Source organism: Vulpes lagopus, chromosome 21 (assembly GCF_018345385.1).
Source record: "Vulpes lagopus strain Blue_001 chromosome 21, ASM1834538v1, whole genome shotgun sequence".
Classification (NCBI taxonomy): domain Eukaryota; kingdom Metazoa; phylum Chordata; class Mammalia; order Carnivora; family Canidae; genus Vulpes; species Vulpes lagopus.
In genome coordinates this window covers 10,455,402-10,480,559 of record NC_054844.1, presented here as the reverse complement: position 1 = coordinate 10,480,559, position 25,158 = coordinate 10,455,402, and the positions used below count along the sequence as shown (strand labels likewise).

Here is a 25,158-nt window from a genome sequence, read left to right as displayed (position 1 = left end):
GTTCCACTTGGCACTGTGCTTGCCACTACACAGCTACAGAGATGAATAACCAAGGATGTACCTATGCAGAACTTAATCGGGTGAATAACTCAAAGAGACAGCAAATGAAAACTAAGGAAACTAAAAATTCCATTTCAGTAACTGAGCAGGAAATAACCTATACAGAATTAAATCTTCAAAATGCTTCTAAGGATCATCCAGGGGAGCGAAAGAACTACCACTACAAAGGTAAAACATTTAAATCACACACAGTGTAACTGTTCTAGAATGTGCTCTGGGGCACATTGGTGGAGAGAATGAGCAGGGAATGATGTCCTATATTTTTCGTTTGTAAGGATTAGAGCTTGGAGTTGGTAAATAGTATTGTAGACTAATAGACTAATTTTACTCAAGCGTTGTTGTAAATCATAGTCTTTGATAACTCATGTAATATTACCTTTCTGAACATGTGATAGTATATTCTGAGAGAAGATTTCAATGGTAGATACAGTTTGGGGTCCAAGTTTCTATATGTGGACTCCGTGTGCATCGTTGGTGCTCTTGTATGTAAATTTCCTAAATGATTATTTCCATCCATCCTTTGTCAGTGTTTTCATTTCTGTTCCTAATATTTACTACTATTTCCAGGGAAGATCCTTGCTAGGATGCTGGGAATCATCTGCTTTGTCTTGATGTCCACTGTGATAACAATAGTTCTTATTCCCTGTAAGTAAGTGTTTGAATGACTATCTGGGAAATTTCATTTTAATGATTGTCACTGCCTCAAAGTATCTCATACTGTTATGGAATAGATCTTTCATTTTAACGCATGTTTGCTATAAAAGTGGAATGATTATTCTGAATTTGTCAAAAGTATAAATAACAGAATAGTTGTAGAGAGTATTATACATATATTCAGTTTCATTACTCAAACAGGTGTCCTAGGAGACACATTGAGAAATAAATACAAACTAATTCTTAAGACTGGTTAAACCCAATACTGTAAGAAATGGAGAGGTTTGGTTTTTAATAGGCTTTTGAAATATTTTCTCCCAAATCTTCATTTCTTTGTTAATATTGCTTGGTTAAATACATTTTATTACAGAATTTTGTAATTCTAAATAATACTCCAAGTTCTAAGTTAAGAAACTGAAATCATAATTTATTTATTTCAGTTTAAGTTTTTATGATGATTTCTTTAGTTTTTTCAGTTACTGAAATACTGGAGCAGAACAATTCATCCCTGAAAACAAACATTCAGAAAGGTATAAAATGATTTTCAAAATTCTGATATTATTGCTGTTTCTATTTGCCTCAAATTTCCTCCTGCTAAAACATGATAAGAAATCATTTTACTATTCTACAGAAGTCGTTTTATTCAGTGCTCTTAGGGCAATCTTAGATTGATATTTTTGTATGTTTACTTTATATAGGTACATAAATTAGGGAATAAAAAGCTAACTATTCTCTGTGAGCATGTGTGAGCTTATTTTATTTATATCATCCTGTGAGTGTTCATAGATATGTATACCTATGTATATACCTATGCAAGTATGTAAATCAGTTTGAATTTGTCAATATTCAAATATCTTTTGTATAATATCTCATAATCTCTCTTTAGCTTATCACTGTGGTCATTGTCCAAAAGAGTGGTTTACATATTCCAACCATTGCTATTATATTAGCACTGAAAGAAAACCATGGAATGAGAGTTTGGCATCCTGCGCTTCTAACAACTCTAACCTGCTCTACATAGATGATGAAGAAGAACTGGTAAGGTTTCAATGTTTCCAGATTTTATTAAAGCTTATCAATTAATGTCTTTCTAGAGCTCATCAATATTTTTATATGTATTTGTAGCTTATTTTAAAGTTTGCTAATATTCCATAGCTTGACTCTATATTTTATTTATATTTTTATTCCTTTAACATACATTTGATAATTTTCAGTATTGCTTTTCATAGAATACCATCCTTCTATAAATGCTCTTTTGCCTGAAATAAAGTTTACTAATTAATTTTACCATACAACAAGGAAACTAAATGTATGATTGTGCAAATTGATCACAAAATAGAACCATGTAATTACAAATTGAATCGTAAAATAAAAGTTTAGAGCCTCTATCAGCCCTGTCAACTTCAATACTATGAAATATCTTCACTTACTTTCAGACTTTATATGAATGGAATCATTCAGTACACATTTTTATGTGTGTCTCCTTTCACTTTCATATGATATTTGTAATCCATCTATATTATGACATTTGTCTATAGTTTGTGAATTTTTACTGCTATCTGATATGATTATGATATTTTAAATCTATTCTCAGAAATGTAGTTCCTTTTTAGTATGTGGGTATTACGAATAATTATTTTATGAGAAGCCCTTTCCATGTCATTTTTCACATATTATATTTATAATGATATATTTATATAAATATTTATTTATATATGATGCATAACTACATAGTATATGTATATTTAGGCATATAAGTATTATATTTATCATAATAGAATAATGATCTAGAAATATAACATCATAATTGTAATTATTATAATTATAATACAATTTCTTCTAAGCATGAGAATGAAATTACATGGTCATAGATATGTGCATATATTTCAATTTATTACATTATTCCAACATTTTTCTAGATTATTGTATAATTTTGCTGCATAGTCAATGGTTTTCAATGGAATAATGCACAGTGTCTAAAATATCTTTGTCTTCCTAGCATGGCTTTTTTTTTTTGCCATTGTTTTGATTGGAGAGAAAAAAATATTTTTGAGGCTTTTGTCTGTACCTGTTAGTGTCTGTCATTTGCTCCGTCTGGAATATGTGAGGTAAAGAGAAATTCCAATGCATTCGCTGCCATGTCATTCCCTGGATCTGGAGTGCCTGTTTCTGTCAAGTTTCTCATCATCTGTCTAAATCCTCTTATGTTGATATCTATATATATCTCTAGTTGTTTCGATTGGAGCATTTAGTTCATTTACATTCAGTGTAATTATTGATAGGTATGTATGTAGTGCCATTTCGTTGCTTGTTTCGTTGTTGTTTCTGGGGATTTCTCTGTTCCTTTCTAGTTTCTGTCACTTTTGGTCTTTTTTTACTACTCAAAAGAACCACTTTAATATTTCATGCAGGTCTGTTTAATGGTCATGAACTTCTTTAGTCTTCATTTGCCTGGGAAACGCTTCATCTTTCCTATTTGGAATGATAGCTTTTCTGGATACAGTATTCTTGGCTGCAGATTTTTCCTATTCAGCAAGTTGAATATATCATGACAATTGGTTCTGGTTTACCAAGATTTTTGTGGAGAGAGCTGCTAACTTTATTTCTCTTCCATTGTAAATTCGGGTCTTCTTTTGTCTTTCTGCTTTTAGATTTTTTATCATTATATTTTGTAAATTTAACTACAATAAGTCTTGGTTGCTTTTGTTGCTTTCATTGGGAGTTCTCCGTGCTTTTTGGCTTTGAATGTCTGTTTCCTTCCCTAGATTAGGAAAGTTTTCAGTTATTACTTCCTCAAACATGCCTTCTCCCAGTTTTTTCTCTTCTTGTGGGACTCCTATGATATGAATGTTATTATATTTGATGGAGTCACATTTTCTCCAAGTTTACTCTCCTGATCCACTATTCTTTTTTCTCTCTTTTGTTCAGCTTCATTACTTTCCATAATTCTATCTTCTATATCACTTATACATTTCTCTGCCTCTTCTGTCCTTGAAGTTATTACATCTAGTTGATTTTCATATCTCAGTTATTATATTTTGAATTTCTGACCGGTTTTTTTAGCTCTCATTTCTCTGTGGCAGGTGTCTCCCTGAGGTCTTCCATGCTTTTTTGAAGCCCAGTGAGTATCTATATGATTGTTGCTTTAAATTCTGTGTCAAGAAGGTTACTTGTATCTTTGTAGATTAGATATCTGGCTGTAATCATTTCTTATTCTTTCTTTTTGGTTGAATTTCTCTGTCTTGGCATTTTGCCTTGGTCTCTATCCTTCTCTGTCTTATAAAATCCTGTTGTTTCCTCCTCCTGAAAGTAATGGCTTTTGAAGAAGAAGCCATATAATGTCCAGAGCCTGGCACTTCAGGACGTGTCTGTGGTGTGTACTGCTTGTGCTCTGCTGCTGTGTTTTGGCTGCTCTATCCCTCAGGTAGACATCTACAGAGTTTCTTCTTGCCTGCAGTGGGCAGTGTTTGGGCTTTGGCCAGGGCGGCAAGTATTAACTAGGTGTGGTTTCATCTGCTTGTTAAATGAGACCTGATGCTATTTCCTCTAGAACTGAAGGATGGCAGAAGCCTATGATCAATAGACATGGTGCATGTGGGGATTTGTGTTGATCTTCTGGGGAAAGGGCCCACGGCTCCTGGTCCTTAGGCACACTTGCCCAAGAGGAGTACCAGCAAGGCACAGTGAGGTGAGACTTGGTGCATGCAGCTTAGGTTGTAGCTGTGCTATTTACTGAGGTTGGTTTATGCTGCGGGGGAGGGGAGGGAAATGGTGCCAGCTAGCTTCTTCATCTCCAGAGAGGGGAGTCTATGCCTGCTCTCATGGAAGCCCTTCCACAACAATGAACAATTCCCTCTTGCGCATCTCAGGCATTTTTCCAATTGCTGTTTTCACATTGTCTGTCTCCAGGTTTTTTGCCTGCCTGGAGTAGCACATGCACTTTGGACTTTATCTCAGCCAAGCCTGCTGACCTTTAAAACTCCAATTTTGGGGGGCCTGGTGTAGCAGGGACCTGGCTGGTCTTCTGGGGGATGTTCTTGGCATGCTGGAACTGATGCAGGTTTGACCCATCATGGCAGTCATGCCTGAGCACAGGGGCATGGGATTTGGAGCAAAGCAGGCTAAACAGTCAGTGTCCACGTTAGTTGCCCTCAGTAGGTGTCTCTGTGCCTATGCTGAGGGGCAGAGGAGGGAAATGGATCCTGCCATCTCTTTTGTCTCCAGATGTACCATGACACCTCTCACAGATATGCTAATAGAAGTGAGAACGGATTCTCCCTGTGCACCTTAGGAGATACTCAGATCATGCCATCTGTCCCAGGGTTGCTTGCCTGCCTTTTCTCCAAGAGTAGGGCACTACGCTTAGGTCTCTATTCAAGCCGAGCCTACTGACTGTTAAAATAACAGTCTTTGAGCTGCACTGATGGCAAAAACTCATGAAAAACAACCCCTCTTGTTTTCTCAGTCAATGGCTTTGGGAAGTATTCTCCTTGTTCACTCCCCTGTGCATTCCTCTCTCTATCACGTTTCTCCATGACCAGGACTCCCACCTCTCTGCAGCACCTATGACCTGTTTCTCCCCCAAACCACATCTCTACACTCTCCATGTGTTCTCTACACTCCCTCTAGCTGTGCAGTTTGTTCTATCAGTCTTCAGGACAATTTCTTGGATATGCAGATCTTTTGCTAGTCATATAGCTGTCTTCAAGGGATGAGGCAAGCCTAGGGCCATTTTACTATACCATCACCTTAGTTCCTACCCCCCAAGAAGTCATATCATTTTATCTTCTTTACTCTGCTAATGTGATGGATTAATTTTATGGGATTTCAAATGTACATTTAGCATGGTATTGCTTCAGTAAATCTACGTATGTCATGGTCTATTATTTTTTATATACTGTTAAAATCTATCTATAATTGCCACGGACATGTAATTTCCTTTTTTAAAAAAACCTTTCAAAACTACATATTTTTTCCTACCCCACAAAAACTTTCTTTTTAAAAAAATTTAAATTATATATTTCTTTTACAGAAACATCTAAATGCTCTATAACCTTGTGGAAAGTTTTTTGACTTGCATATATAATCTAGTTAGAAATTATAAAACATTTCTGGTATTTTTATTTCTTTTTGTTTGGGTTTTTACAAGTTGTAGTTTTTAGGATTTTTTTTCTTTTATATCTATTTTTAAAGGTATTTGCATATTTTCAAAATATTATATTTTGGTAATTTTACTGAAGTATAATATGCATACAGATGAAAGCACATGCTAACATGCCAACAGGTGACTGAATGTTCAAATATCACCATGGCACAGAATGAGGAAATGAATTGCAAAATGTCCCTTTCATGTTCTTTTCTGATAAAAAGCACTTCAATTACATGGAATATTATAGTATGTATACTTTATTTTTGGCTTTCTCAGGTAAAGCTAAACTTGTGTGATTCATCCATATAGTTGCATGAAATTGTCCATAGCTCCTTGTTCCATTATCTGATTGTACTATAATGTAAAATCCATTCTGATGATGATATCACTGGATATTTGAGTATTGTCCCATTGGAGGCTACCATGAAAAATATTTTACTATACATATTTCAGCACCAGCTAAAATATGTGTTTATCATTTTTTCCTTCTATATCTTCAATTAATTTCTTCTTCTAGCTTCCTGAGAGGTGAGGTCCTCTGATCATTCATTTCATAACATTCTTCATGTTGAGTATAAGTGATAAAGTTATGAAATTATCTCTAAACACTATTTTAGTTCCAGCCTAAATTTTTTGATATATTCTCAGTTTAATATCTGATATAAATAATCATTAATAATCATTAATATCATTCCAGTACAAGGTAATTTATATCTTCCAGTACAAAGTATTTTCCAAAGTTGCATCTTTGAATTGTAAATTTTCAGAAGTATATCACTTTCCAAACTGAAAAATTTCCATATTTCTTTCTGTTGTTGATTTCTAATTTACTTTTTTTCTATAGAGTATGTTCTTTGAATTATTTCACTTATTTACTGTTTTTAAATATTTATTTATTTTAGAGGGAAGTGGGCAGAGGGGAGGAAGAGCAAGTCTTAAGCAGACTGCACTGAGCATAGGCCCAATGAGGGGCTGGATCTCAATCCCTGAGATCACAACCTTAGCAGAAACCCAAAGTCCAATGCTAACCAACTTCACCATCCAGGGACCCCTCACTTATTTAAATTTTTTATATTATTCATGAACTAGAAGGATACTTTCTACATATGTCAGTTATGTCAAGCTGGATCCTACTGTTTTTATAGTCTTCCATAGTCCTTCTGATTTTATGACTAGTGTTCTATCACTTATTGAGGGAAAAGCTTTTAAATCTCCAACTATATTCATTGAATTTGTATTCATCCTCCTAAATCTGTCAGTTTCTACTTCATTCTTTTGAGGGTTCTGTTGTTAGGTAAATAATATATCTTTTTTAAGAAAAGATTTTATTTATTTATTTATTCATAAGAGTCACAGAGAGAAAGGCAGAGACATAGGCAGAGGGAGAAGCAGGCTCCATGCAGTTAGCCCGATATGGGACTTGATCCCAGGACTCCAGGATCAAAGGGGGGCCAAAGGCAGACGCTCAACCACTGAGCCACCCAGGCATCCCAATATATTTTTATATTAATTTTTCTTCCCTTTATCCTGATATATTATTTCTACTCTAGTCTTCTCATTTCTATTTATATTTCTATAATTTCTTCTGATTATAGTATTTATTTCATTCACATTAATGCAATTATTTGTATACTTGAATTTAAGTCTGTCATTTTGTTGTATGTTCTATGGATATGTCTTATTTTCTTCCATCTTAACTGATATCTTTTGTATTAAACACATATTATTTTAGTGTTCCATTTTCATCCCCTTGTTGATATCAAAGCTCTAATTTTATTTTATTTTATTTTATTTTTTTTAATTAATTTTTATTGGTGTTCAATTTACCAACATACAGAAAAACACCCAGTGCTCATCCCGTCAAGTGTCCACCTCAGTGCCCGTCACCCCTTCCCCTCCAACACCCGCCCTCCTCCCCTTCCACCACCCCTAGTTCGTTTCCCCGAGTTAGGAGTCTTTATGTTCTGTCTCCCTTCCTGATATTTCCCAACATTTCTTCTCCCTTCCTTTATATTCCCTTTCACCATTATTCATATTCCCCAAATGAATGAGAACATACACTGTTTGTCCCTCTCCGATTGACTTATTTCACTCAGCATAATACCCTCCAGTTCCATCCACGTTGAAGCAAATGGTGGGTATTTGTCGTTTCTAACTGCTGAGTAATATTCCATTGTATACATAAACCACATCTTCTTTATCCATTCATCTTTCGATGGACACCGAGGCTCCTTCCACAGTTTGGCTATTGTGGCCATTGCTGATAGAAACATCGGGGTGCAGGTGTCCCGACGTTTCATTGCATCTGAATCTTTGGGGTAAATCCCCAACAGTGCAATTGCTGGGTCGTAGGGCAGGTCAATTTTTAACTCTTTGAGGAACCTCCACACAGTTTTCCAGAGTGGCTGCACCAGTTCACATTCCCACCAACAGTGTAAGAGGGTTCCCTTTTCTCCGCATCCTCTCCAACATTTGTGGTTTCCTGCCTTGTTAATTTTCCCCATTCTCACTGGTGTGAGGTGGTATCTCATTGTGGTTTTGATTTGTATTTCCCTGATGGCAAGTGATGCAGAGCATTTTCTCATGTGCATGTTGGCCATGTCCATGTCTTCCTCTGTGAGATTTCTTTTCATGTCTTTTGCCCATTTCATGATTGGATTGTTTGTTTCTTTGGTGCTGAGTTTAATAAGTTCTTTATAGATTTTGGAAACTAGCCCTTTATCTGATATGTCATTTGCAAATATCTTCTCCCATTCTGTAGGTTGTCTTTTAGTTTTGTTGACTGTATCCTTTGCTGTGCAAAAGCTTCTTATCTTGATGAAGTCCCAATAGTTCATTTTTGCTTTTGTTTCTTTTGCCTTTGTGGATGTATCTTGCAAGAAGTTACTGTGGCCAAGTTCAAAAAGGGTGTTGCCTGTGTTCTCCTCTAGGATTTTGATGGAATCTTGTCTCACATTTAGATCTTTCATCCATTTTGAGTTTATCTTTGTGTATGGTGAAAGAGAGTGGTCCAGTTTCATTCTTCTGCATGTGGATGTCCAATTTTCCCAGCACCATTTATTGAAGAGACTGTCTTTCTTCCAATGGATAGTCTTTCCTCCTTTATCGAATATTAGATGACCATACATTTCAGGGTCCCCTTCTGGGTTCTCTATTCTGTTCCATTGATCTATGTGTCTGTTTTTGTGCCAGTACCACACTGTCTTGATGACCACAGCTTTGTAGTACAACCTGAAATCTGGCATTGTGATGCCCCCAGATATGGTTTTCTTTTTTAAAATTCCCCTGGCTATTCGGGGTCTTTTCTGATTCCACACAAATCTTAAAATAATTTGTTCTAACTCTCTGAAGAAAGTCCATGGTATTTTGATAGGGATTGCATTAAACGTATAAATTGCCCTGGGTAACATTGACATTTTTACAATATTAATTCTGCCAATCCATGAGCATGGAATATTTTTCCATCTCTTTGTGTCTTCCTCAATTTCTTTCAGAAGTGTTCTATAGTTTTTAGGGTATAGATCTTTTACCTCTTTGGTTAGGTTTATTCCTAGGTATCTTATGCTTTTGGGTGCAATTGTAAATGGGATTGACTCCTTAATTTCTCTTTCTTCAGTCTCATTGTTAGTGTATAGAAATGCCATTGATTTCTGGGCATTGATTTTGTATCCTGCCACGCTACCAAATTGCTGTATGAGTTCTAGCAATCTTGGGGTGGAGTCTTTTGGGTTTTCTATGTAGAGTATCATGTCATCGGCGAAGAGGGAGAGTTTGACTTCTTCTTTGCCAATTTGAATGCCTTTAATGTCTTTTTGTTGTCTGATTGCTGAGGCGAGGACTTCCAGAACGATGTTGAACAGCAGTGGTGAGAGTGGACATCCCTGTCTTGTTCCTGATCTTAGGGGAAAGGCTCCCAGTGCTTCCCCATTGAGAATGATATTTGCTGTGGGCTTTTCGTAGATGGCTTTTAAGATGTCGAGGAAAGTTCCCTCTATCCCAATACTCTGAAGGGTTTTGATCAGGAATGCATATTGTATTTTGTCAAATGCTTTCTCTGCATCTAATGAGAGTATCATATGGTTCTTGGTTTTTCTCTTGCTGATATGATGAATCACATTGATGGTTTTACGAGTGTTGAACCAGCCTTGTGTCCCAGGGATAAATCCTACTTGGTCATGGTGAATAATTTTCTTAATGTGTTGTTGGATCCTATTGGCTAGTATCTTGTTGAGAATTTTTGCATCCATGTTCATCAGGGATATTGGTCTGTAATTCTCCTTTTTGGTGGGGTCTTTGTCTGGTTTCGGAATTAAGGTGATGCTGGCCTCATAGAACGAATTTGGAAGTACTCCATCTCTTTCTATCTTTCCAAACAGCTTTAGTAGAATAGGTATGATTTCTTCTTTAAACGTTTGATAGAATTCCCCTGGGAAGCCATCTGGCCCTGACTCTTGTGTCTTCGGAGGTTTTTGATGACTGCTTCAATTTCCTCCCTGGTTATTGGCCTGTTCAGGTTTTCTATTTCTTCCTGCTCCAGTTTTGGTAGTTTGTGGCTTTCCAAGAATGCGTCCATTTCTTCTAGATTGCCTAATTTATTGGCGTACAGCTGTTCATAATACGTTTTTAAAATCGTTTGTATTTCCTTGGTGTTGGTAGTGATCTCTCCTTTCTCATTCATGATTTTATTAATTTGAGTCTTCTCTCTCTTCTTTTTAATAAGGTTGGCTAATGGTTTATCTATCTTATTAATTCTTTCAAAGAACCAACTCCTGGTTCTGTTGATCTGTTCCACAGTTCTTTTGGTCTCGATATCATTGAGTTCTGCTCGAATTTTAATTAACTCTCTTCTTCTGCTGGGGGTGAGGTCTATTTGTTGCTTTTTCTCTAGTTCCTTTATGTGTAAGGTGAGCTTTTGAATTTGAGATCTTTCCAGTTTTTGAATGGATGCTTGTATTGCGATGTATTTCCCCCTCAGGACTGCTTTTGCTGCATCCCAAAGATTTTGAATGGTTGTATCTTCATTCTCATTAGTTTCCATGAATCTTTTTAATTCTTCCTTAATTTCCTGGTTGACCTTTTCATCTTTTAGCAGGATGGTCCTTAACCTCCATGTGTTTGTGGTCCTTCCATACTTCTTGTTGTGATTAAGTTCTAATTTCAAGGCATTATGGTCTGAGAATATACAAGGGACTATCCCGATCTTTTGGTATCGGTTCAGACCTGATTTGTGACCCAGTATGTGGTCTATCCTGGAGGAAGTTCCATGTGCACTTGAGAAGAATGTGTATTCAGTTGAGTTTGGATGTAAAGTTCTGTAGATATCTGTGAAATCCATCTGGTCCAGTGTATCATTTAAAGCTCTCGTTTCTTTGGAGATGTTGTGCTTAGAAGACCTATCCAGGGTAGAAAGAGCTAGATTGAAGTCACCAAATATAAGTGTATTATTATCAAGGTATTTCTTGAGTTTGGTTATTAATTGGTTTAAATATTTGGCAGCTCCCACATTCGGGGCATATATATTGAGGATTGTTAAGTCCTCTTGTTGGATAGATCCTTTGAGTATGAGATAGTGTCCCTCTTCATCTCTCACTATAGTCTTTGGGGTAAATTTTAATTTATCTGATATAAGGATGGCAACCCCTGCTTTCTTTTGAGGACCATTTGAATGATAAATGGTTCTCCAACCTTTTATTTTCAAGTTGTAGGTGTCCTTCTGTCTAAAATGAGTCTCTTGTAGACAGCAAATAGATGGGTCCTGCTTTTTTATCCAGTCTGAAACCCTGCGCCTTTTGATGGGGTCATTAAGCCCGTTCACGTTCAGAGTTACTATTGATAGATATGAGTTTAGTGTCATCATATCTATTCAGTCCTTGTTTTTGTGGATTGTTCCACTGAACTTCTTCTTAAAGGGGAATTTTAAGAGTCCCCCTTAAAATTTCTTGCAGAGCTGGTTTGGAGGTTACATATTCTTTCAGTTCCTGCCTGTCTTGGAAGCTCTTTATCTCTCCTTCCATTTTGAATGAAAGCCTTGCTGGATAAAGTATTCTTGGTTGCATGTTCTTTTCATTTAGGACCCTGAATATATCCTGCCAGCCCTTTCTGGCCTGCCAGGTCTCTGTGGAGAGGTCTGCTGTTACCCTAATATTCCTCCCCATAAAAGTCAGGGACATTTTTTCTCTTGCTGCTTTAAGGATCTTCTCCTTATCTTTGGAATTTGCAAGCTTCACTATTAAATGTCGAGGTGTCGAACGGTTTTTGTTGATTTTAGGGGGAAAATCTCTCTATTTCCTGGATCTGAATGCCTGTTTCTCTTCCCAGATTAGGAAAGTTTTCAGCTAGGATTTGTTCAAATACATATTCTGGCCCTCTGTCCCTTTCGGCGCCCTCAGGAACCCCAATTAAACGTAGGTTTTTCTTCCTCAGGCTGTCATTTATTTCCCTTAATCTATCCTCATGATCTTTTAATTGCTTGTCTCTTTTTTCCTCAGTTTCCCTCTTTGCCATCAACTTGTCTTCTATGTCACTCACTCGTTCTTCCACCTCGTTAACCCTCGTCGTTAGGGCTTCTAGCTTGGATTGCATCTCATTTAATTGATTTTTAATTTCTGCCTGATTGGATCTAAATTCTGCAGTCATGAAGTCTCTTGAGTCCTTTATGGTTTTTTCTAGAGCCACCAGTAGCTGTAAAATAGTGCTTCTGAATTGGCTTTCTGACATTGAATTGTAATCCATATTTTGTAACTCTGTGGGAGAGTGGGCTGTTTCTGATTCTTTTTTTTGAGGTGAGGTTTTCCTTCTAGTCATTTTGCTCAGTGCAGAGTGGCCAAAAACAAGTTGTATTGGGAAAAGGAGAAAAAGAGAGAGAAGGAAAGAAAAGAGAAAAAGAAAAAAGAGAAAGAAGAAAAAAAAGGGGGGGGGAAGAGAAGAAAAAGAAAGAAAAAGAAAGAAAGGAGAAAGAAGAAAAAAAAAGGGTGGGGTGGGGTGGGGGAAGCAATCAGAAATCAAGAAGAAAGAAAGAAAAAAAAAAGCACAAAACAAAAAAACAAAACAAAACAAAACAAAACAAAAAAACACGGGGGAGTATCTTCCGATTCTGTGCAGTTTAAGTCCCTTGACTTCCCTTGGAACTGGTCCGTCTCGCTGGTCTTCTGGGGGAGGGGCCTGCTGTGCTGATTCTCAGGTGTTAGCACTTGGGGGAGCTGCTCTGACCCTGCCTGGTGCAGGGCTCAGTGGGGGGTGTTCACCCCGTGAGGCCCCGGGAGGAAGCCCCAGTGGCGGGGGCAGCTCTGGGACCCTGGAGTCAGCTCCCGCAGTAGCTCCGGGGCTCTCCGTCTGCAGGGCCTGGGGGCTCCGGGGCGGGGCCGCTGATCTGCTCAGTTCCAGGCAGGAGCGTCCTCGCTGTCCTGGGCCCTCCCGGCCTCTTCCTGTCCCGGGGGAGGCCGGATCCTGGGCTGTGTCCCGGCGCCCTGTGCTCCGGCGCCTGCGCTGTTGGATTCGCGCTCCTGCCCCGCAGCCCCTCCGCGCAGCCGCCGCCGAGCTCCGGGCCCCGGAGCCGCGCAGGCCTATGCAGATCTTTTGCTAGTCATACAGCTGTCTTCAAGGGATGAGGCAAGCCTAGGGCCATTTTACTATACCATCACCTTAGTTCCTACCCCCCAAGAAGTCATATCATTTTATCTTCTTTACTCTGCTAATGTGATGGATTAATTTTATGGGATTTCAAATGTACATTTTGCATGGTATTGCTTCAGTACATCTGTGTATGTCATGGTCTATTATTTTTTATTTATTGTTAAAATCTATCTATAATTGCCTCGACATGTAGTTTCCTTTTTAGAAAAATCCCTTCAAAACTACATATTTTTTTCCTACCCCACAAAAACTTTCTTTTTTAAAAAATTGAAATTATATATTTCTTTTACAGAAACATCTAAATGCTCTGTAACCATGTGGAAAGTTTTTTGACTTGCATATATAATCCTGTTAGAAATTTTAAGATTTATCTGGTATTTTTATTTCTTTTTGTTTTGTTTTGTTTTGTTTTGTTTTGGTTTTTATAGTCTATTTTTAAAGGTATTTTCATATTTTCAAAATATTATGTTATGGTAATTTTACTGAAGTATAATATGCATACAGATGAAAGCACATGCTAACATGCCAACAGGTGACTGAATGTTCAAGTATCACCATTGCACAGAATGAGGAAATGAATTGCAAAATGTCCCTTTCATGTTCCTTTCTGATAAAAAGCACTTCAATTACATGGAATATTATAGTATGTATACTTTATTTTTGGCTTTCTCAGGTAAAGCTAAACTTGTGTGATTAATCCATACAGTTGCATGAAATTGTGCATAGCTCCTTGTTCCATTATCTGATTGTGCTACAATGTAAAATCCATTCTGATGATTATCCTTTTGGATATTTGAGTATTGTCCCATTTGAGGCTACCATGAATTATATTTTACTATACATATTTCAGCACCAGCTTTCATCTAAATATATGTTTATCATTTTTTCCTTCTATAACTTCATTAAATTCTTCTTCTAGCTTCCTGAGAGGTGAGTTCCTCAGATCATTCATTTCATAACATTCTTCACGTTGAGTATAATGATAAAGCTATGAAATTATCTCTAAACACTATTTTAGTTCCAGCCTAAGTTTTTTGATATATTCTAAGTTTAATATCTGATATACATAATCATGAATAATCATTAATATCATTCCAGTACAAGGTAATTTATATCATCCAGTACAGGTATTTTCAAAAGTTGCATCTTTGAATTGTAAATTTTCAGAAGTATATCACTTTCCAAACTGAAAAATTTCCATATTTCTTTCTGTTGTTGATTTCTAATTTACTTTTTTTCTTTAGAGAATGTTCTTTGAATTATTTCACTTATTTAATGTTTTTAAATATTTATTTATTTATTTTAGAGGGAAGTGGGGCAGAGGGAGAGAAAGAGCAAGTCTTACGCAGACTGCACTGAGCATAGGCCCAATGGGGACTGGATCTGAAGCCCTGAGATCACAACCTTAGCAGAAACCAAGAGTCCAATGCTTAACCAACTTCACCACCCAGGGACCTGTCACTTATTTAAATTTTTATATCATTCATGAACTAGAGGGATACTTACTACATTTGTCAGTTATGTCAAGCTGGATTCTAGCGTTTTTACAGTCTTCCATAGTCCTTATTTTGCGGCTAGTGTTCTATCACTTATTGAGGGAAGAGCTTTTAAATCTCCAACTATACTCATTGAATTGTTTATTTATCCTCCTAAATCTGTCAGTTTCTACTTCATGCTTTTGAGGGTTCTGTTATTAGGTAAATAATATATCTTTTTAAAGAAAAGATTTTATTTATTTATTCATGAGAGTCACAGAGAGAAAGGCAGAGACATAGGCAGAGGGAGAAGCAGGCTCCATGCAGTTAGCCTGATATGGGACTCCATCCCAGGACTCCAGAATCATGGCCTTGGGCCAAAGGCGGACGCTCAACCACTGAACCACCCAGGCATCCCAATATATTTTTATAATAGTTTTTCTTCCCTTTATCCTGATAGCTTTACTATTTTGAATTTTTAAAATTCTGATAATATTTCTTGTTTTAATAGCTACTTTATCTGATATTAGAATAGCCATTTCTGCTCACTTATGATCACTGTTTTTAGGGTATCTTATTTTAATTTCACCTATCTGTGCCTTTAAATCTAAAGTGTGTCTATTGTAGATAGCATATAGATGGATCTTATATTTTTATTCAGAATGATAATTTCTATTTCTATTCTATTCATATTTCTATTCTATTTCTATCTATTCTATTCTATTTCTACTCTATTCATAATTTTAATTTCTTTTCCTATTTCTATAATTTCTTCTGATTATAGTATTTATTTCATTCACATTAATGCAATTATTTGTATACTTGAATTTAAGTCTGTCATTTTGCTGTATGTTCTATGGATATGTCTTATTTTCTTCTTCCATCCTAACTGATATCTTTGGTATTAAACACATATTATTTGAGTGTTCCATTTTAATTCCTTTGTTGATATCATAGCTCTAATTTTAAATTATATTCTCGTCATTCCTGTAAGTAGAACAAATGTATCTTCTGTTTGTTTTTATTGAGATATAACTTACATATAACATTACATGTATTGCAATATGATTACCATCATAATATTAGCTAACACCTTTGTCATGTCACATGTTTATCATTTCTTTTTTGTGTTGGAGACAGTTAAGATTTAGTCTCTTTGCAACTTTGAAGTTTCTAATATGCTAATGTTGACTACAATCACTATGTTGTACATCAGGTCTACAGAACTTATTTATCTTCCAGTTGTAACTTTGTACACTTAAACAACATCTCCCCAGTTTCCCCACCTCTTAGGCCCAGGTAAACAACATCTGACTGTATTTTTACAAGTTCAAGTTTTTTAGATTCTACATACAAGTAAGATCACACAGTATTTGCGTATCTCTGTCTAATGTATGTCACTTAGTACAATGCTTTCAAGGTCCATCCATTTGTCACGAATAGCAAGATTTCATTTTGGGGGATGGCTGAGTAACATTATGTTTTTGTGATCTCTCTCTCTCTCTCTCTCTCTCTCTCTCTCTCTATATATATATATATATATATATATCATACCTTCTTAACCCTTTATCTGTTGGCAGACATGTGTTTGCTTTCATTTCTTGGCTGTTGTAAGTAATGTAATGAGCATGGCTGTGCAGATATTTCTTTCAGATACTGATTTCAGCTCCTTTTAATATATACTAAAGAATGAGATTACTGAATTATATAATAGTTATGTTTTTAATTTTCTTTGGAAATTACCATATTATTTTCCATTGTGTCCACAACAATTTATTTTCCCACCAAAAGTCTTCCTTTTCTTCACATTCTACCAATATTTGTTATCTTTTCTCTTTTTGATAAAACCCATTCTACTAGATGTGAGGTGATCATATCATTGCTTTATACTCATTGTTTGCATTTCCCTGATGAATTGTGTGGTTGAACACCTTTTCATGTACCTATTGCCCATTTGTATGTCTCCAGAAAAATGTCTACTCAGGTCCTTTGCCCATTTTTAAAATTGGATTATTTTCTTCTTTATTATAGTGTTGTATGAGTTCTTTATATATTTTGAAAATTAGTCCTTTATCAGATATATGGTTTGCAATTATATTCTCTCATTCTATGCTGTCTTTTCAATTTCTTGACTTTCCTTTGCTGTGCAGAATCTCCTTATTTAATGTGGTCTCATATTTTTATTTTGCTTTTTTGATGTCTGTGCTTTTGGTGACTTATCCTAGACAGCATTGCCTAAACCATTGTCAGGGATCTTTTTTTCTTTTGCTTGTACCAGTGATTTTACACTTTTCATATATTTTTATTTTATTAATTTGTGTGGGTTTTATTGTTTGTTTTGGCTTAAAGAATTCCCTTTAGCATTTCTGGAGGGTACATCTAGTGCTTATAAATTCCTTATGCTGCACGGCTTTAACAGATACCAGTGGAGTTATGATGCTGCAATCCTGTGATTGCCATCCAAGGCCAGAGTTGAAACTTTGATTCACCATCCCCTGAGATGGTGTGAAAATCTTATCTCTCCTTTATTTCTGAATGGTAGCTTTGCTGAGTAAGGCATTCTTGGTTGACAGCTATTTTTTTTCTCCTTTGATCTCTTTAAAATATTATCTCAACTTCTGGGGAAGTGCCAAGTAAGAAGCTTACCTCATCTCATTGATACAACCAGGTAACACCCACATCACTGTTAATAACCTAGAAAATTACCCAAAGACTTGTAGAAAAGACTATCTACTGCTGATTATAGGGAAGAGGCAACCTCCAAGAAGATAGGAATCCAGAGATTCAGTCAGGAGCTAAGCAGACCTGCAGAACTGTTCATGGGAAGAAGGGGTGCTGTGGGGTGTATAGAAAGAAGAGAAAGACATCCTCACACAAAGCACCACAGGCCTGGAGAGCTCATTCAGGGAAAAAGAATCCCATAATATTGGCTTGAAAACCAGAGTTTATTTTGTGAGTTCTTATAATCAATGGGATCTAAGACCTGGAACGTTAAAAAAGAAATGAATAGTCTCATCTCTAGGTGAGGCTGAGGGAGCTATAGAAAACTCAGTCCCTGCCCTTAAAGAGTCCACACAACAAACAACAGGCTGAGACAGGCCTTCTTGGTGACCCTTCTGGCATGCTGACACTCAAAGCCCTCAAAGCAGCATTGGAGCTATAGTCCTAGGATCAAGTGCAAGTGAAACCACCACGATGCCAAGTCCAGTGGCACAGCTTCACTTGTCACTATTGCACTGATGTCTAGAGTGGAGGCATATGCCAATATCCCATGGACACTGTACTTGGGTCTCAGAGGATAATCCCTGTGACTCAGGCTAGTAAAGGAAATGATTCGGTGACACAGGTTCTGGGATTATGAGGTTCAGTGTTGCTTGGGACCAGAGGCAGGGTCTAATAGTCTGGGATGGTGGAGTCAAAGGTTTAACTCTGGCCTAGGTGGCAGTCTGGGAATGCTCAAAAAATTTCCATATAAATTAATGGTATTAACTTATTCAATTTGTACCATATTAACCTAAAAACTGTTTCATAGCAATATTTCAGATTCAGATAGCAAGGGAAACCTGCACTTCTAAAAATGTGCTAAAGCCAGTTAACACCGGTTTCTGAGCACCAATTATACAAATATTTTTTTAACACTGTGTTCATGATTTCATGTTAGTGACTTGAAATAAACCATTCAAGGTGACTTTGCACCACAAAAATCAACAAATGCTAAAAAAAATAAGGCATAAATCCCCTTCCAATGTGCCCAATTACCAGCACAAGGTTGTATACATATATGGTATAGACCAACCACACAGTGGTATGATGGTTTTAAATAATCTTCTTCTTCTTCTTCTTCTTCTTCTTCTTCTTCTTCTTCTTCTTCTTCTTCTTCTTCTTCTTCTTCTTCTTCTTCTTCTTCTTCTTCTTCTTCTTCTTCTTTTCTTTCTATTGCCTTTTTGTGGATATATGTTACCACCTAGTGTCATGTACTTTTAGCTTGAAAAACATTTCTGGAGAACATGTGTGCTCAGAAGAAATTCATAGGCTTTTTGTGTGTTGTTAGGTCCTTATGTACATTCTTTTTTTTGCAAGATTGTTTTGCTGAATTTAGAATTCTTGTTTGACAAGTTTCTTTGTTTTTTTTTATTAAATTTTTATTTATTTATGATAGTCACAGACAGAGAGAGAGAGAGAGAGAGGCAAAGACACATGCAGAGGGAGAAGCAGACTCCATGCACCGGAAGCCCGATGTGGGATTCGATCCCGGGTCTCCAGGATCGCGCGGTGGGCCAAAGGCATGCACCAAACCGCTGCGCCACCCAGGGATCCCCTTTTGGGGTTTTTGATTAGTGTTTTGTTTTTAATTTTTTTCCAGTACTTTCAGCTCTTTGATTTTGACTTCTCTTTCTTTTATTCTTCATAGTTTCTGATGAGAACTCCTCTACTAATCATATTATTAGTTGTAATTAAACGTAATGAGTAGTTTCTCTCTGGTGCCTTCAAGATCACCTCTCTTTGTTTGTTTACTTTCTATTTTATTTTTTTAATCATACTAAAAATAATAGAAATTTATCATATTACCCATTTATTTAAGAAATAAACTTTATTTATGAGAGTAGGTTTAGGTTCACAGCACAACTGAGACAAAGCACAGAGGTTTCCTATATACCACTACTGTCTACATCTGCGTAGCCTCTCCCATTATCAATATCCCCCACCTGAGTGGTACATTTGCTACAACTGATGAATGTACATTCATACATCTTTATTACTGAAAGACCTTAGTTTAAATTAAGATGTACTCTTGATTTTGTACATTTTATGAGTTTGGAGAAATGTGTAAAGACATTTTATATAGAATAGTTTCACTGAAAAAAAAAAAGAATAGTTTCACTGGCTCAAAATTTTTCCATGCTTCACTTATTAATTCTTCCCTTTCTGCTACACCCTGGCAACCATTGATATTTTTACTGTTTCTATAGTTTTATCTTTTCCTGGGATGTTGTATAGTTGGAATCACACCTCTCACATTTTATCCATTACATTTTAATGTACATTTTAACATTTTATGTCATGTATCTTAACCTACTTTAATTAGATAGTTTGAATGCTAACTATATTCACATCGTTGTCCAACAGATTTCTAGAACTTTTACCATTTTATTTTTTATTGGAGTTCAATTTTTTTGCCAACATATAGCATAACACTATTAGTTAACCACTAATATTTTTAAAAGGATGTATTCAAATATTGCAAGTCAGTAGGGCTTCCACCCTTTGCCATGTGATGTGTGTGCATGTGTGTGTGTTTGCATGAGTGTGTGTGGGTGTGTGTGGGTGTCAGAGAGAGAGAGACTGGGAGTACCCATAAATTTCCTATCAGTTTTCAAGTCTCCTTCAGCTTTCACTTTTAATTGGGTTTATCTGGGTCTTCTCTACATGTAGGCAATTTTTTTTTTTTCCATCAGCCAGGAGGGTGTAGAGAGCTAATGTCATCACTTCTGTTGTGCTTTCACTTTCAATATCTTTCTGTTATATTTATGGGAGATAAATCCACTTCAGAAAGTTTGAGTCTTCCTCAATCTTTATCAAGTAAATTCTCCACTTTGAGCTGCAAAAGCATTGGGCCATTTAACCCTTTCCCCATTGTTAATACTTCTGCTCCTGTGGCAACAGCCCCAGTGATTTTTGTAGCCTTTCCAAAATTGTAAATACTACAATTCCTCTGGGTCACTGATCTAGGACAGACAGGTGGGGAGGCATGGGAGCAGTCCTAGGCAAAAAGATTACAAATGTACTTTTTACTTGAATCTCTAGGAGTTTTTTCAATAATAAATATTTCATAAATTATTACTAACCTTTGATCAATGATCAGAACTCTGAAATTGTTATCTTTGGCAGATCGTCCTCTGCACTTAGTCTTACTAAGATATTTTCGTAATGTGCCAGTGTGTAACATTATATTATAATTTGGAAGATTCTATAGGGGCATCCGGGTGGCTCACTCAGATAAGCATAGGACCCTTGATTTTGGTTCAGGTCATGATCTCAGGGTCTGAGATGGAACCCCCTACCCTCTTGTGGGGCTTTGCCCTGAATGTGGAGCATGTTTGAGATTTTCCACTCCCCCTCCTAAAATAATAATAATAATAATAATAATAATAATAATAATAATAATATTAATAATAATAATGTAAGAGGGAAGTAACTTTATTTGTTGTTACAAAATTTAAAGGAGCTTAAGAGGTTTATTTGACATCTAATAAAATCTATTTCCTCATAGTATATGTTGGACATCTTCATTTCTTCTTCATGGATTAGAGTCTCCCAGAGAAGCAATAATTTGTGGGTGTTGCCTAAAGGCTTAACTTTCTTTTCCAAACAGTAAGTTTCTCAAGAATTCCTATATTTTATACCATTAAAGAATTAGTCATGGAAAGAAAAAAGCATTATGTGAATAACTATATAAACACAGTGATTGAAGTGTTTCCATAAAAAAAGATAGAAAATATTCAGATTTAGATATATAACTGCTAGTAAATGAATTGTTTCTCATGAAAATATTAAATTATATATTGCTAAGATTAATTAGATATTATTTTCTATATTTCAGGTTGTCAGTAACTTCAGGGAGAGACAATTGTACATTTCTATATCTTGAAATATACAAAAACAAAATTTCTTTTGCATCCTGCTTAGAAAGAAAAACATATGTTTGTAAGCACCAGATACTTAAGCTTACCTAAATTTGGTATAATGCTATCTCATTATCTATAAAGAACACATTTCTCTTTTCTTCAAGCCGTATGATTATTTACTCAGTTATTTTTTAAAGACATTTTTGAGAGCAATTTTAGGTTCACAACAGAATTAAGAGGAAGGTACTGAGATTTCCTATATTGCCCCTGTCTGCACCCCTGATAGCTTCCCCTGTTATCAATATCACTCACTAGAATGGTTCATTTGTTGCCAAGTATGAATCCATAGTGATGCATTATACTCACCGTAAGTCCAAAGTATACCTGAGATTTCTCTCTTGATGAGTGGAACTATTTTTCAACCTTTATTTAATGTAAAAATATATATACTCAGGAACATGTTATTATATATTTTAAGCTTTTGTATTTACTAAAATAAATTATATATAAATTACAAATCATAATATAAAGCACTGTTATTATGCTTTATATAGGACTATAAAGTCCTCAATAAGGTGAACACTTCCACTCATATTTCCAAATTAATCGACTTGTCCTAGCCCCTAAAGGAGCTACAAATGAAGGTTGAGCAACTCAGGGTGGCAAGGTTATCAGTCAGTTTTGAGGAAGGAGACAGAAACCAGGAGAAGTTCGATATAAAGCGTTATTAACCATTTGTAAGGGAAAGCCTTCAGAAAGGAGATGACAGAAAGTGATAAGGATACCTTAGGATTAAAGGAAGGATTTCTGAGAAAGCCAGATCTACTCTCTGAAGATGGGATTCAGAAGTCACTGAAGACAATGTGGCTACACAGCTTCATGGCAGACATGCTCACGGGATTGGCCTGGGACGGAGCAGCTGCACAGACCACAGGCTGAAGGTGGTGAGGATGGATCTCAGGCTGTGACGGGCAAGCAGGGAGAACCCCTGCCAGAGTGTAAGTGTGTAGAGGCTGGAGGATGGGAAACTTTGACTGATATTGGCCACAAAATCTTACTGGAGGTTGAAAACACACGACTTCCTGCCTGCATGCAGCTGGCAACCAAGCCACAGTAGCCAAACACCATGAAAACACCATGAAACCAGGAAGAAAAGACCTTTCTGCAGCAGTGTCTTGTTAATGGCCTTCACCAATACGACACAACCTCATGTGAGCTAACAAGGGAGAGAAGTTGATAGCACCTAGCTCCATTATCTGACAACAGTAAGGGATGGATGAGGGGCTGGGAGTACTCAGTTGTTAACAGGCAATCAGGGTGATCATGCAGCCAGCACCGGGTGGCTATATAAGAGCCTTTCACATCTGCCCCACTTCCTCAGAGGATGGAACCAGAGTGTTTTTAGAATCTGTTTTAGTGCAGTACTCGAAAGGTTAGGCTCATTATTGGTAGAGATTGTTTTCTCCTTGGATAATAACCAGTACTTTTTGGTCTTTTTTCTTGTTTGTTGCTTTCCTGGGTTTCAGATATTTTGGGAGAGATATTGTTTATTAAATTCTCTATGTCCTTGGATGCACTTGCGTGGCTCAGTGGTTGAGGCTCTGCCTTTGGCTCAGGTGTGGTCCCAGAGTCCTGGGGTCAAGTTCCACATCAAGCTCTACTCTAGGAGCCTGTTTCTCCCTCTGCCTATGTCTCTGCCTCTCTCTCTGTGTCTCTCATGAATAGATAAAATCTTAAAACAATTTTTCTATGTCCTCACTTCTGTCACTATTATTACCAAGCTTGGATGTGAAAAATAAAAGGTTAAATAGTGAAGAAAATAAGAATTTAAAATGTACAGATATTTTTGTGAGTCAAACAACTAGTTATTACCAGAATTAAGAACAAACATTAGTAATTTGATAATGATTAAGAGATTTTTCTACCCTAATTCAATGACCTTCAGAGAGAGAGAGAGAGATATTAAACTCAATTATTATTTGCATAATAAATTTATATTTCATATGCATTTATCTCTGAGAATATACATATTTGTTTTTAATATTTTATTTATTTATTCATGATATACAGAGATAGAGAGAGAGAGAGAGAGAAGAAGAGACACAGACAGAGTGAGAAGCAGGCACCATTCAGGGAACCTGATGTGGGACTCGATCCCGGGTCTCCAGGATCACACCCTCGGCTGAAGGCGACGCTAAACCACTGAGCCACCCAGACTGCCCAAACATATTCTTTATATTTTTTATATTTACTTCCCCTGTTAACACAGAGTAGATGAGTATTCAAAATTAATATTATACATAAACAGTAGTTGTACCTAATTGCTAAAGTTGTGTTACCAACACCCCAAGATTACAATGGCATTTAACAATAAGCGTTTATTTCTTATTCACCCTTTTGCGGTTTGGCTGTGTTTCAGTTGATGGAGGTTTGGGTTTGTATGAATTTGTCTGTAAACCACAGACACAGCTCAGATCTCTTCTATATATTTTATTATTAGGACAGTGTGCTATCTGGTATATGACCTATTTTAAAAGAGATCTGCAGCTCTCCAAGGGGCCAGCAGATATGTGGTTCTTAATTTTGCACTCTGAACTCAAAAGGTGCCACTTTCCCACCATATATTGTGAAAATAAGTCACATGGCCAAACCTATCAATAATTGTTTGCTAAGTATACTGTTTTCAAGTGGTCAGTTGGAGGAAATATGGGTTCACTGAAAAATAACCTAATCTACCACAATGACCATAGGAATATTTTTCTTATTATATTTCATGAGATATCTTTGTAAAAAATAAACATTAAGAAATAAAAAAAATCACACTTTCTTAACCTCCTATCTAGAGTTTTGTTTCCTCTATGACAAAAATTCTTATAAACTAGCTTTGTATAGTGGTAAACATCATCATGCAGATGTTCACATGGTCCTTGATCAACTTACAACAGTGAGTATACAGTCTGGTATAAAGTTTAAGGACATCTATAGTGAAACCAGCTCACTTCTGAATGCACAGTATTAGGCTGGTGACTCAGCTACATAATTTCTCTGGCTCAGTTTCCTCTCCTACAAAATATAATGCAAATAGTATCTTATTTGTAGAGTTACTTGAAGATTATTTGAAAAAACCTCTTGTTTCATAAATATTCACGAAATCTCTACATTTTTACTTAAAAACATCACGCTTCAGTTCCATCACCTGTGACATGATAACCATATATGTAGCCGCTCATTGGGCTGATCTGAGGGGTAATACTATAATGCCTAAAGGTCCTTAAAATAAAGCCTAACCACATTAAGTTCTTGCTGTGGGATCTCTACATATTTTGAATTTCCAAATTTTCAGTGAAGGCTGCTTTCCAAGAAAACACAAGCTCTAAAACTGTCTTCTTCCTTTCACCCCTCCAAATCTCTGTTGTTACAATATATTTAGCTGGGCATCAGAAATATAATCTGACTTAACCACCTCCATCATATACTCATTGCTGGGTTTGGGTAACTATCTGCCTTGTCTAGATGTACTTTGTAGCAAGAATGATAGGCTCTATTCCCTGTGAGCAAGTCT

The 25,158-nt window shown here is 36.4% G+C and overlaps 1 protein-coding gene across 1 annotated transcript; it reads left to right on the top strand.

Moving 5' to 3' along the window:
* The first annotated feature begins 36 nt into the window (after positions 1–36).
* LOC121479736 (NKG2-F type II integral membrane protein-like) lies at positions 37–23,607 on the top strand. Its single transcript, XM_041735520.1, has 6 exons — positions 37–228; positions 628–705; positions 1,182–1,244; positions 1,601–1,752; positions 21,242–21,342; positions 21,572–23,607. The coding sequence occupies exons 1-6, from the start codon at positions 42–44 to the stop codon at positions 21,702–21,704; spliced, it is 714 nt and encodes a 237-aa protein (XP_041591454.1). The 5' UTR covers positions 37–41; the 3' UTR covers positions 21,705–23,607.
* The last annotated feature ends 1,551 nt before the right edge of the window (positions 23,608–25,158 follow it).